A 12,588-nucleotide genomic window follows, 5' to 3' on the forward strand; every position below is an offset into this window, starting at 1 on the left:
TTGCCCAGGGTCACACAGTTAATGAGTGTCTGAGGCCATATTTGAACTCGGTAAGATTAGTCTTCCTGTCCTGACTTCAGGCCTGGCACTCTACACACTGCGTCACTCAGATGCCCAATTGAACCTTAATAAATGCTTACTGAATTCTGGAAGGCAAAGAGAACTTTTTCATCCATGATCCAGTTCCATATGGAACACAGGAGGGGTGGCCCAGTGGCCCAGGGCAGGGGGAGTGAGGGAACATTGGGAGGGATGTGTGAAGATACAACAGAACCCAAATCAGGATTAGAAACCAATTTTTCCCTCTTTCCTCAGAACACACAGAAAAAGGCCTCCAGCCAGGAAGACTCTCTGCTATTGACTACAAGTCAGCAAGGAAATAGGCCACACACTTTGCTTAGCTTTTTTAATTGCTTATAAATTATTTTTCCAAACAAGAAGTTTTTCAGCCACAGGGCCCGCAATGGCTATAGCAAACACTATAGCTCCCATGTTAACTTTCCTGGCACCCAAGGGTTTCCCATTGGGCCAGAAGCTTAGGCGAGAAGAGCTCACACTCAGAATGGAGGGTAACAGCTTACTGCAGGTGAAAGCAAGCTTGAAGCCCGCAGCACCCACACGAAGATGCATAAAATACTCAGGTTTCAACTGCCAGAATCCTACAAGAGTGGGGATGCCCCCAGGCCACTGGCCTTATGCCTGCCCACTCCCTTCAAATAATTCTCCCTCCCTTTATATATCCAGTTTCTCTATTTCCAGCTTACCCTCGGTCAGCCTTGCTGGGGACCTTGTACTGCTGAGGAAGAGGGAAGAAAGATGAGGTGGGGGGAGTAAAAGATTATAGATCACAAAGAGTTAGTTGTTCCTTTATATTTAAGGGGAGACTACAGGTTCTCGATGTGGCTCAAAGCTCTCCCCTCATACTGAAATCAAAACTGTAACAGACCACAAGAATGCATTGTAGCAGCAGAGCCCAAATAATGCTAAATAATCAGTGACCAAACTCACTGGGTAAGGACAATCAGCTGACTTGGGTAGTTTAGGGGTGAGGGGACTGCCATGCTAATCCCTCTGCTAGAGCTAAGGGCTACTGTGGGATAGGGTAAAGGTTCCAGAGGCCTGCTCCCTCTTCTCCTGCTATGGAGAGAGAAGCTAGAGTCACCTGGTCCCCAATCCAGCCTTGATCACCTTCCTCCTAAGCCCAGGATAGATTCCTGTTGGGGGTTTGCCTTCTCCCTGTTACCTCTTTAGTGTCTTACTGCCTGCCTGATAACCAAATATAGTGGGGATTTTTAAGAATCCTTCCCTCCTGAGTCAAATTAAGGAGGATGGGCCCCAGCACTAGTGCTGACTACAGCAGGCAGGTAACACTGTGAGCGAGTGCAGAAGGGACCCACTTTATTGCTATGATGCAGATCATTAAAAGCAGCTTTGGTGGAGTTTGGCACTTTGAGCTAGTCTACAAAATATACACAAGGCTAGGGCTAGAATCACAGCTGCACACGCCATCCACCTTCCCCCATCCTGCAATACCAGCACAACCCAATTTATATAACGTCTTATTCTCTCTTGTCCAAAGACAGGGTCAGGGAGATGCTAAGGGATAAGGAAGGAGATGGGCCACAGAAGAGGCCCTGATTCCTTTGAGGAAACTTCTACAATTGATAATGGAGGTGGAGGGGGCAGGGAGAAATTATTTATTTTGGCCTACTCCTGAGGTACTAATGGTACCCAATGAGGTACCCACGAGGGGAAACCCAAAAAGCAGAGTTTTTCTGACGTTCAGTAGCCCACCTAGATCACAACCACATTGGTTCTTTAACTCTGGGGAAAACTCGTCCCAGTTCACTCAGTCTTCGGACAAGGTGATTTCAAAGGAAAGCCTCTTACCATTCCATCCTCCTCCCTCCCCCTGAATGCCTAGGATCCTGCCCAGGTAAGGTTGAAGGCTAGGATGGATGGAACCTGGGGAAAAGGCTTGGATCAACAGCCTGGAGGAAAAACACTCCCTTCCCACCCCCAAAACAAAGGACATTCAGGAAAACATGCAAATGATTACAAAATAGATTATGTGTATGGGTCTAAAATGGAGACACCAGCTGGAGAAGACTGCTATCAGCTGAGGAGAGGGGCAGACCTGTCATTTGTCACCGTTGGCTTTAGCTGAACATTAGCAAAGGGATTTCTGTGGAGAGAAGAGAAAAAGCAAGTCTTTAATGAAGAGTACTCCCAGCATCCCTACTGAGGAAGGAGTGAAGCTTAAAGGGGAAATGGGCTTTGTTGGCTTCATTTCCAAGTTCATCTGGTCCTATGCCACCCAGTCTTGGGCCTGAGCCCTGCAGACAGGCAGTAAGATGGGGCAAAGAGGGATTCAAATGCTTGGATATGCCATTAAAAAATTCCTTGTCACCCCATTTATTGATTAGTAATTTGAGATCTTTGGGTGGGCTAAGTATATCTGTGGACCTGTGAGTTTAAGAACTATCTGTCTGCAAGGCTGGCTGATGTTAAATCATTTCCAACAAACTTTTTAAAAAATTGACTTGCAAATTAAGGACGAGTGGTGGGGTACAAAAGTCCATTTTTGGCATTTTTCTGTAGTGGATCTGGGTGGGATTTTATCCACTGAGCCAAACACAAGAGCTCTTACATTTAAGATTTCAAAACTGTCTTTCAGACATACTGGATCAGAATCGTTTCCTCCATAGAATTCAGTCTATTCTGGCTGCTTCTGTAAACAGAAGGGGCCAAGAGGAACTACTCCCCAGTTGCTGGAGGGCACCTGATAGCAAAGCATGTTCAGCCACTCCATTTGCTAGAGGGGGCAGGAAGGGTGGGAGAATTTGGAAACCACCTGTCCCCCCAGCTATTTTCACCTAGGGTGTTCATGGGAGTGTCCCACCAGCTGTTTTCCATCACCAAAGCAGAAATTCGCTGTATGAGAACAAGATTAAGAAAGAATCAGTGCCTTCTAGAGAGGGGTCTTTAGTGACCTTCAAAAGCACTGCCCCAAACATGGCCCAAATGGAAGTGTTTAGTGAGAAAAGTCCCAATCAATTAGCATCCCAATTAAAGCAGAGGAGCTCCTTTCTTTGAGGAGTTTCCAACACAACAGGAACATCTCTTTACATCACATACATACACAGATGCAGGACAATAATGTTGTCTAGTGATACATTATGTGATACACACACAGATAGACAACTGTCCCTAAGACTCCATGAAGCCCTAAGGCAAGCACGAGGTACACCCAAGTACTGGCCCTTTGTACTGTTTCTGACACACACATGTATGCACACACACACACACACTGTGCAGCCACATTTTAGGCTCCAGCAGGGACCCAAATCACAATGATGGCCAATTGTCAGGTTGACGACCCAGATCTTTAGTGAGTTTGGTTCCTCCTCTCAGGAGAGATTTGGAGATAGATGAAGGGCCAAATACAGTTGCCCCACAGCTTTCGCCAGCCACTCCAGGGAGAAGCACGGGTCCCTGGGACTGATCTCTTGCTTCCCTCCCATTTGACATTCTGACCTACCCACCAGCCCAATCTGTGGGCCAAAGCCAAAGGGACAAGACACAAGCGGGCATGATGGAACGAGATAAGGACAGAACGCTGCGAGGGACAGGGAAACAGATGAAGACTCCTCGTTTTTTGTACCATCCTCCAGTTGGGGTCTAGAGATGCCAGGTTTAAAAGATGAGCTCCCACAAAGCAAGTGAAGGGGACAAGACAGGTTCAGCATAAGGTGCCCTTGGGCAATGACAGACAACACAGACACGACATAACAATGAGTCAGCTTAAGGCACAGACAGGGGAGGTAGACTCCCAGGTAAAGCCAGAGGAAGCTGGTCCCCAAGCCTCCTGACTGGCATATTACCTTTTAGTGCTGGAGAGAGCCGAAGTGTAAACTCATCGCGAGGAGTCTGGCCAGGGGACAGGAAGGAAAAGGCAGATCATACTAACCCAAGCCAGGAGCAAGCAAAGCAGGCAAGAACCATAGCTCAACTGGGAAAGCCCAGGAGGGAAGAACTGGAAGAATTTGAGGGGAAAAACAAGATTGTTTTCCTTTTTAAAATTAAAGGTTTGGGATTATACAAATCTTTTTCTTAAGAACGATTTTTAAAAAAGGTAAGAGATGCATACAGACCTGCATAGCTCTTGCTTCACCCAAAAAATATTTTAGAAAACTATGTGATGGTATAACTGTCTATATCACCGAATCCCAACATATGCTCTGAGGACATGCAGAGCCTCCGAGGGGAAATAAATCACCATTTCCAGAAGGCTGCCCTCTTTGCTTGCAGGCTTCTTTTGAAGTAGAGGTGAGTGATTACATGCTTGTATTTCTTTCTTTCTTTCTTTTTTTTTTTTAAAGCAATTGGGGCTAAGTAACTTGCTCAAGGTTACACAGCCAGTTATTTCTGGGTGTGGTGCTGAGTGTCTGAGCCCGGGATTTGATCCAGATCATCCCAACACTGGAGCTGGTGCTCTTACTCGCTGAGCCACCTGGCTGCCCCACATGCTTGTATTTCTGATAGGTCTCAAGAGACTGGAGGTGGAAGAGATGCTACCAGTAGCATCCAGTTATTCTTACAGAGATGAGAAAACAATAGGTTTCTTGGCTCCATTTGCTCAAAAGCTTATGGACAGAGGAGTAAGGGCAAGTAGAAAGGTTCTGGAGTTGTTGGCAGAAGTTGGCATCTGTTCCTTCCTTGTTCTAGGCAACCAAGATCTACAAGGATTGGGTCTGGGGTCAAGAAGACACATTCAAATTTGGCTTCAGACACTTAACTAGCTGTGTGACCCTGGGCAAGTCATTTAACCTTTAACTGCCACAGTTTCCACCTCCATAAAATGGGCATAATTGGGCAAGTAGGTGATGAAGTACAGTGTCGGGCCTAAAGTCAGGAAGGCTGATCTTCATGGGTTCATATCTGGCCTCAGATACTTACTAGCTGTGTGACCCTGAACAAGTCACTTAACCATGTTTGCCTCAATTTTCCCCATCTGTCAAATGAGCTGGAGAAGGAAATAACAAACCATTTCTAGCATCTTTGCCAAGAAAACCTCAAATAAGGTCACGAAGAGTCGGGCATGATTAAAAACAACCGAACACCACCACTTCCCAGGGTTGTTGTGACAATCAAATGAGATAATATTTGCAAAGTTGCTTTATTAACCTTAAAATGCTATATATGAATGCAAGTTATTACTTATTCATTGAAAGGCAAATATATAATTCAGGATAATTAACCATATACATATATATATATATATATATATATTTTTTTTTTTTTACTGAATTTCTTCCTTTTAAAACTCCCTCACAGTGTTTTGTGGCAAAATCAGTTGCCTAGCCTTAAAAGTGAGGCCAAGACCTGCTGGGCAGGAGAGCTGATCATTACCATGTGAGGGGATGCAGTGACTGAGTGTGTGTCCCAGTGTTTATATACTGGCTAGCGGTAAATGTATTTATCAAATCATGTTTCTTCTTGTCCCTTCCTTTAGTAAAAAAAAAAAATCTAGCCTGAGGGAACAATTCTTACAATGTGTATAAGGAACACCACCTGTCATTAAGTAACCATATTATTGTGAAGGGAAAAACCAAACCAAACCCAGCCCAAAGCCTTTGCCAGTGTTTTCCTCTGTAGACTAGGTGTGAACTCTGGCAAAAAAGAAAAAGTGTGTGTGTATGCGAGCGTGTGTATACATACTCTCTTCTGGAGCAAAGAAATGGCCACCAGTTGGAAATGCAGACCGATAGGAAGGCATGAAATCACTGGAGTCATCTTTGAACAAACCATTTTCTGACTGAATCTGAGTGCGGAAATCTTCCTTTCCTTTTAGGAAGTATTTTGCAGTTACTTATGAAAGCTGCATTTTGATTGGATGCAGTGACCAAAGATGACTTCCCACCCCTCCCCCAGCACAGAAGGGAAGGACTCCAAATGCAGAATGGGACATAATAGCCAGATTTTATACTGGGCTTTCGAAATCTGCAAAGTGCTGAACATTTTTTCTCTCATTAGAGCCTCCTGAATGAGGCTGGGCATTATTTCCCCCCGTTTACTGGTGGGGCAAGTCTGAGAGTGACTTGCTCTGGGTCTAGTAAGTGTCTGAGTCTGAATTTGAACTCTGATCTTCCAAGTCTAAAATTCTACCCAATTTACCAGGCAAATGAGTAAATTTACTTTGTTTTGCAGTTGCTCCGTTGTGTTCAACTCTTTGTGACCCTGTACACCACAGCATGCTAATACTATCCATGGTGCTTTCTTGGTAAAGATTCTGGAGTGGTTTGCCATTTCCTTCTCCAGTGGGTTAAGGCAAACAGAGGTTAAGTGACTTGCCCAGGATCACACAGCTAGTAAGGGTCTGAGGCTGGATTTGAACGCAGGTTTTCCTGACTCCAGGCTTTGTGCTCTATCCACTGAGCCAACTAGCTTCCTCTTTACTTTCCTTAACTATGCCTATTTACTACAAGGGTTTTTCTTCTCTCTGTCTCTGCTTCTTGGTCTCTCTTGTCCTTCCCCCCCCCCCCCAAAAAGGGGAGATAAAATACTCATTAATTTTAAAAAACAATTGAAAGAAAGTCATAATGTATTTGGCCTGGTGACCAATAGTCAGGTAATAATAATAGCTAGCATTTACACAGTGCTTCAAACAGGTTAACTGTTTTAAAAACTGACTCATGGAGCAGCCAGGTGGCACAGTGAATAGAGCACCAGCCCCCTGGAGTCAGGAGGACCCAAGTTCAAATTTGGCCTCAGACACTTGATACACTTACTAGCTGTGTGACTTTGAGCAAGTCACCTAACCCCAACTGCCTTGCCCTGCCCCCTCAAAAAAAAAAAAAGAAAAAGAAAAACTAACTCATATGTAAGTGCCTGACATGGGGTTTTGCACACAACAGGTACTTGTGATAAACATTTGGATAGACGGGAGGCCACGATGGAGACATGGCCTCATTCCTGCAAAAGGCTCTGTGTTCCAAGTTCTGCACCTGCTCCATAGTGACACTGTGAGATTGGACACAAAGGAGGACGATGTTAGAGTATGCATTCTGGAGAGGTTTACTTCAGGAAAATGAACTCAAAGACTAAAACAAAAGTGTTGATACTCTATGGTCAAACTGGATGGGATCCTTACTAAAAAAAAAGACCAGGGAGAAGAGGAGGAAAAGGAAAAGGGAATGTGGTAGGTGATAGGAAGGTCTTCTGGTTCAACTATAGAACTTCTTATGATTGTAAAGTGTTTCTTCAAGTTATTAACTGTTACAAAGTCTGGCAGCAGGCTTCTGTCTGGCAGCCATCAAATGGCCCAGATACAGCAAGACTGTCAAAAGTTGGAAACTGAGCTTTGCTTAGAAAGTGATTTTCTCGAAAAAGAGGAAATTGGCCTAAATGGGAATATGAAAGAGATAAAAGAATATGACAGAGAGAAGACTGTCTCAGTCTAGACCAGAGATCCTCAACCTGTTTTGTACTGTGGATGCCTTTGGTGGTTTGGTGAACCTACCAACTCCCTCCTCAGAATGTTTTTAAATGCATAAAAACACACAGGATCACAAAAGAGAATAATTACATTGAAGGAGTGCAAATGTTTAAAAGAGAAGTTCACAGAACCTCTGAAATCTATCCATGGACCCCTTGGGGTTCCAGGGACTGCAAGTTAAGAACCCCTGGAGTAGACAAATCTTTGGTTTTCATCAGCCCAAGGATGAGACAACAAAAGCAAAGAGTGCTGTCAAAAAAAGAAGCTGATTCTCTAACGATCCACCTGACAAAAGTTGTCTTCAGTGAGTTTTAGGGTTTTCTTTCTCATCTTGTGACTCCTTCACATCATGCTTTTTGAAGGCAGGCTTTCTCTATCTGACAACAAAACACCTCATTTTCTTTGTTCCACCCTAAATATTGTGGTTTCTTCTGCCCTCCAATTTTTGTCTTCTCATCCTGGGTGAGAATCATGATTTCACTGGGGCAAGGATTCTTTTCACCCCCAGGTGATTTCCATTCTCTCAATCTCTTCACTTTAGCATGCAGTCTTCCTTGAGTAGAGGCTACGATTGAAAAAAAAAAAATGAGCAGCTATTGCCCAGGACTGTGGTGATCAGCCTCTTCCAACTTAGTGAGGCCTGTCCTCAGATTTTATTTGGGGAGCACTTATTAAGCAGGTACTATGTACCAGGCACTGTGCTAAGAGCTTCTCCGACTATCTCATTTGATGCTAATAACAAGAAGCAGCTGCTACATTTACAGCTGAGAACACTGAAGTTGTGACTTGCCCAAGCTCACACAGCTAGTATGTGTCTGAAGCAAATTTGAACTCAGTTCTTCCTGACAGCCAGGCTCAATGCTCTGTATCAAAAGGGCTTGAGGGGTGGAAGCTATTGTTCCAACTGGAAAAAAACAACAAATGAACAGGTTTTTAAAAGCACCACACAGTTGGTTGCTCCTGTTGTTAACAAAGAAAAAAATTAAAATGAAATTTAGTTGATGAACTTGTGATTAGCTGAATTTGTGTGACATGCAGCATGACAAGGATAGAGGGTCAACTAGGTGGTGAGAAAGCTAGCGCATTGGGCCTGGAGTTAGGCAGACTTGAATCCAAACCTGGCCTCAGACACTTATGTGACCTGGGACAAGTTACTTAGATCTCTGCTTGACTCAGTTTCCTCATCTGTAAAGCAGGCATAAGAGCATTTGACAAGGTTATTGTGAGAATAAAGAGAAACCTGTCAAGTGCTTGCAAACCTTAAAAATGCTATATAAATGCGAGACATATATGTATATACATGATTATGTATATTAAATGTGTATGTGCATTAAATGTTTATATGTACAAATATATGTATATATAGCTTTAGTTGCTAAATTTGGTAAAAATTATTTGTATATGTAACATATAATTGGTAAACATTGGTTTATATATACAAATTGGTTTACAGATATATGTATATTATATGTTTATACATATAAACACATATTTTATATATAAACATGTATATATTTGGCAAATGTGGTAAAACTGTTTGCATATATATGATCGGTAAACCAATATATACATGCATTTGCATTCACACATATATACTTATATGTCATGTGTATACATTTATGTATATTGCATATTGATATGTATAAACATGTATATATCTCTAGATGGTAAAAATATGTGTGTATATACACATATGTATATAGTAAACCAATATATACATGCATTTACATACACACCTATACATGTATAGGATAGAGGGCCAGTCTTGGAGTCAAGAAAATGTGGGTTTGAGCCCTATCTCTGACACATACCAATCAATCATGGGCAAATCATGGAAGCTCTCAATGCTCCAGGTAATCTGCTATAAGGTCTACAGGCAGTTTCCACACCAAGAGTTCTTTCACACAATGAAGTTAAGGGTTTAACCTCCTTCATAAAAAATTAATAACGTAAAACATATTCAATGATCAAACCAAGTTTTTTTAAATAACATTTTTACATTTCAAAAACTAAGGATGACCTTAAATTTGTAAAAGGCACTAGAAAATTACCCCCCCAAAAGAGTGCAAAATGAAACACTTGGCAGTTTCCAAAATAACTCTCCAATACTGTACCCAATTCAGTGTTATCTCTGGGTGGAGGTTAACTGTATGGCAGGGAATCAGCAAAATCAGGGCCTGGATTAATCAACACTTCGTTATCTTTTGTGGAGTGGCCTCTTTGGAGAGGATTTTTGACATGTTAGATCTTGGATTGGAATGCAAACTGAGAGGACAAATTCACTGAAACATATTGCACCAATTCCTCAGGAAGGGAAAATGTGAACAGAAGTGACCTTAGACTTAGCAGGAGTTTGGGGACTGTGCTTGATTCTGACGAGCCTTCTGTATTGGCACACAGAATCTAGAATAGATGGCATTCAACTCCACTGTCCTCGACAGGAAAGCCAGCATCCTGGTCAGCAGCTCCCTAGGGGCCAGGCCTCTTCTGAACTTCCTTTCTACACCTCTCCTAGCATAAAACTCCAAGGAAATGTGTCAGGGACAGTCCTGCACTTGAAAGCAGTTATACTGTTTCCCAGTAGGGTCTGAGGCAGAGAAAGCTCCAGACACAACTATGGCCTAGAGCTGTTTTCAATGTCTTCTTGTTGAACCTCTCTTGTGGCCCTGCTGGCTGGTGACCAGGCCTTGGAAGTATTGATGGGGCCTGGCCCAGCCCAGGAAGGGTGGGGAATACCTTGGAGGGCAGAACTTTGATGGAATCCCCTAATAATAAAGACTTACTCTGTGAAAGGGGAAGGAGGGAAAAGTGCTTGGGGCAATCCACCTTGAATGAGGTGGTAGGGGTTAGAGGGGAAGGGTCAGAAACAGACCCAAAGGGAAGATAAGGGAGAGAGGTATACGGAAGCCAGGCCCAGTGGCTAGAAGACATAATCTTGCCACATGGCTCAAAGTGTCCAAGCTTGGGGCTTAGAAGTTAAATCTTAGGAAGAGAGGAGATGCTCCTGTTCAAACCCGGATGCTATGCTTGCTGTGGAAGAATGTGAGGGAAAGGAAATGAAGCCCTATTTGTTTCAAGGGGGCCCAGGTCGGGGTGGCAGTGGGAGGGGCAGAGGGAAAATACAGATGTGAGTGCTACTTTGCCTTTGTCAGGTCCCAGCGCATGGGACAGATTTGCAAGTCTGGAGACTTGTTTTGATCCTGGTTTACTCACGCTTTTCATTACTCAGATTTTCTGGTCTTCCGTTTTTTCATCTGCAAAATGGGAGTTATACCATACCCACACCCTGAGTATCCCAAAAGGCTATTTGGGATGATCAAATGAAATCTAATTTGGTGCTTTGTAACTATAAAGTGCAATATCCAGATAAGCCATTATTATTAGAAGAGTTATTTATAGCAATAAGGTGATTCCCTCACTGCCTTTCTATTTAATGACCTGTTTCAAGGGGAAGCCATCTATTCCTCAGACTGGCAGGGATCTCTCCCTGAAATAAGGGTTGGTATGGAAGCAGCAGCTCTCTAAGCTAGACAACTGGCCTGGGAAATTTAATTCTTCTCATTCTAAAATTTTGGGATAGGGAACTATTCTGAAAACAGAGGCAGGGAGATTAGACAAAACATGTTGGAACCCAGCTGGAAGAGCAGGAAGTTGGTGGGGTGGGGAGAGGAGTAGATGACCACAGACAAGCAACAACAGAATCACACCAGTTGAGTTGAGGGGGGAGCAGAGGACAGAGGAGCTGGCCTCCTAGGGCTCCTGGCACAGCATCCCCTCAACTGAGCCAAAGCTGCCAGACAGTTGGCGACTCTCACAACATGACCCTGAGTTCCGACAGACACAAAAACAACAAAAACTCATCCACACCTCCAACTAGGTACCAACTTCACATCCTACACAAAGGCAGGCTCCCAGCCAAAGCAACCAAACGAACATTTTACTCAAGGTTCACTCGATGGATTAAATTTGGAGAGGGAATGTGTGTATTGCTGGGGTAAGGGCCGGGATAGACACTCATCTTCTGGCTCCCTGGGTAGCAGGTCCAGTCAAGATGGCAACTCTTTGGAAACAGACCACAAAATGCTGCCACTCTTGAGGCTCAGGGCAAGATGGAGTGGGAAACTACAGCTCAGGGTTCAGGACACCACACCCTTCCCTGCCCATTGGCTGAGGGAGCATCATCTCCGCCCCCAGGCCTGCTTGCTCAAGGCAATACTCACCTACTTCAGAGGGGCCAGGGCTCAGGCCAGACTGTGCAGATGAAAAAGGCACTTGAGAAAAAGCTAAATGCTGTACACCTCATTGATACAAGAAGGGAAGACACACCAAAGGAAATCCTCAAGCAGGTTAAACTGCTTTGGATGAGAACTAATGATAGCATTTCTGAAGAAAGCCTGATCACTGGTAAATGACTCATTCCTGATTGGTGGCAGAAGCGTAGCACTGGCAGCAGCCGGAGAGAAAATCCCAAAGAGCTAGTCAGACCCACACCCCAGGAGTGTGCAGAGAGAAGAGGATGCTGAGGCCAACCAGGGTCATTCTGGGCATGGGCGTGCAGCTACACATGTGGCCGGCTGGCAACAGAGAAACCAGAAGCTTCTAGACTGAATGGAGACGAGAGGAAAGTGAAGGGAAGGAAAAGGGAGGAGAAAAATCCATTTTCAGGGCCCAAGGAGGGAATCAATCTTTTCCCAATGGATTTAGGTAAAAGCAAAGGACTAGAGCCAAGTGAAGAAACCACGGCTCTCAACAGACTCTCAGGCATTGGCTACTAAGCTTCAGAGATGAGAACAGACCAGACTCTGTGCTCAGGTGGGGCCAGTAGTGCTGCTGCTCCACCCCCACAACTCCCACCCCACCCTCACCCATCCTGGTAGATGCTCAAGCAGGCCAACATCTGAGGAGTCTGTCCAGAGCCACTGGGCGTGAGTGAGGATCGTTTGGCACATGGAAGACTTGTAGCAACTTACTAACTCTAGTCAGGGGGGCAGTTCAAAACCTGGCCACTTCAACATCAGCGCTGCAATAAAAACAAAATTCAGTTGGTATGAGAGGTAGAGCCCGTACAGCCCGGGTGAGCAAAAGGGCGT

General features: G+C 44.2%; 1 protein-coding gene across 5 annotated transcripts in view; it reads right to left on the reverse strand.

Moving 5' to 3' along the window:
* Positions 1-391: 391 nt before the first annotated feature.
* The window catches only part of BAIAP2 (BAR/IMD domain containing adaptor protein 2), a 403,422-nt gene continuing 391,225 nt past the window's right edge, over positions 392-12,588 (reverse strand). Inside the window, exons 15-16 of one of the 5 annotated variants that reach the window (XM_069064105.1) lie at positions 12,473-12,518; positions 392-2,185 (exon numbers count right to left, since the gene is read on the reverse strand). In XM_069064105.1, the coding sequence (XP_068920206.1) occupies positions 12,491-12,518 (28 nt within the window). In that variant the 3' untranslated portion in view covers positions 392-2,185; positions 12,473-12,490. Of the gene's footprint in view, positions 2,186-5,160; positions 8,064-12,468; positions 12,519-12,588 lie in introns of those variants that run through there. The other 4 variants (XM_069064104.1, XM_069064106.1, XM_069064100.1 and 1 more) reach the window with 4 other exon arrangements.

Source organism: Petaurus breviceps, unplaced genomic scaffold, assembly GCF_028583685.1.
Source record: "Petaurus breviceps papuanus isolate PSGF00001 unplaced genomic scaffold, PetGlider_PUasm1.0 90617, whole genome shotgun sequence".
NCBI classification, from domain to species: domain Eukaryota; kingdom Metazoa; phylum Chordata; class Mammalia; order Diprotodontia; family Petauridae; genus Petaurus; species Petaurus breviceps.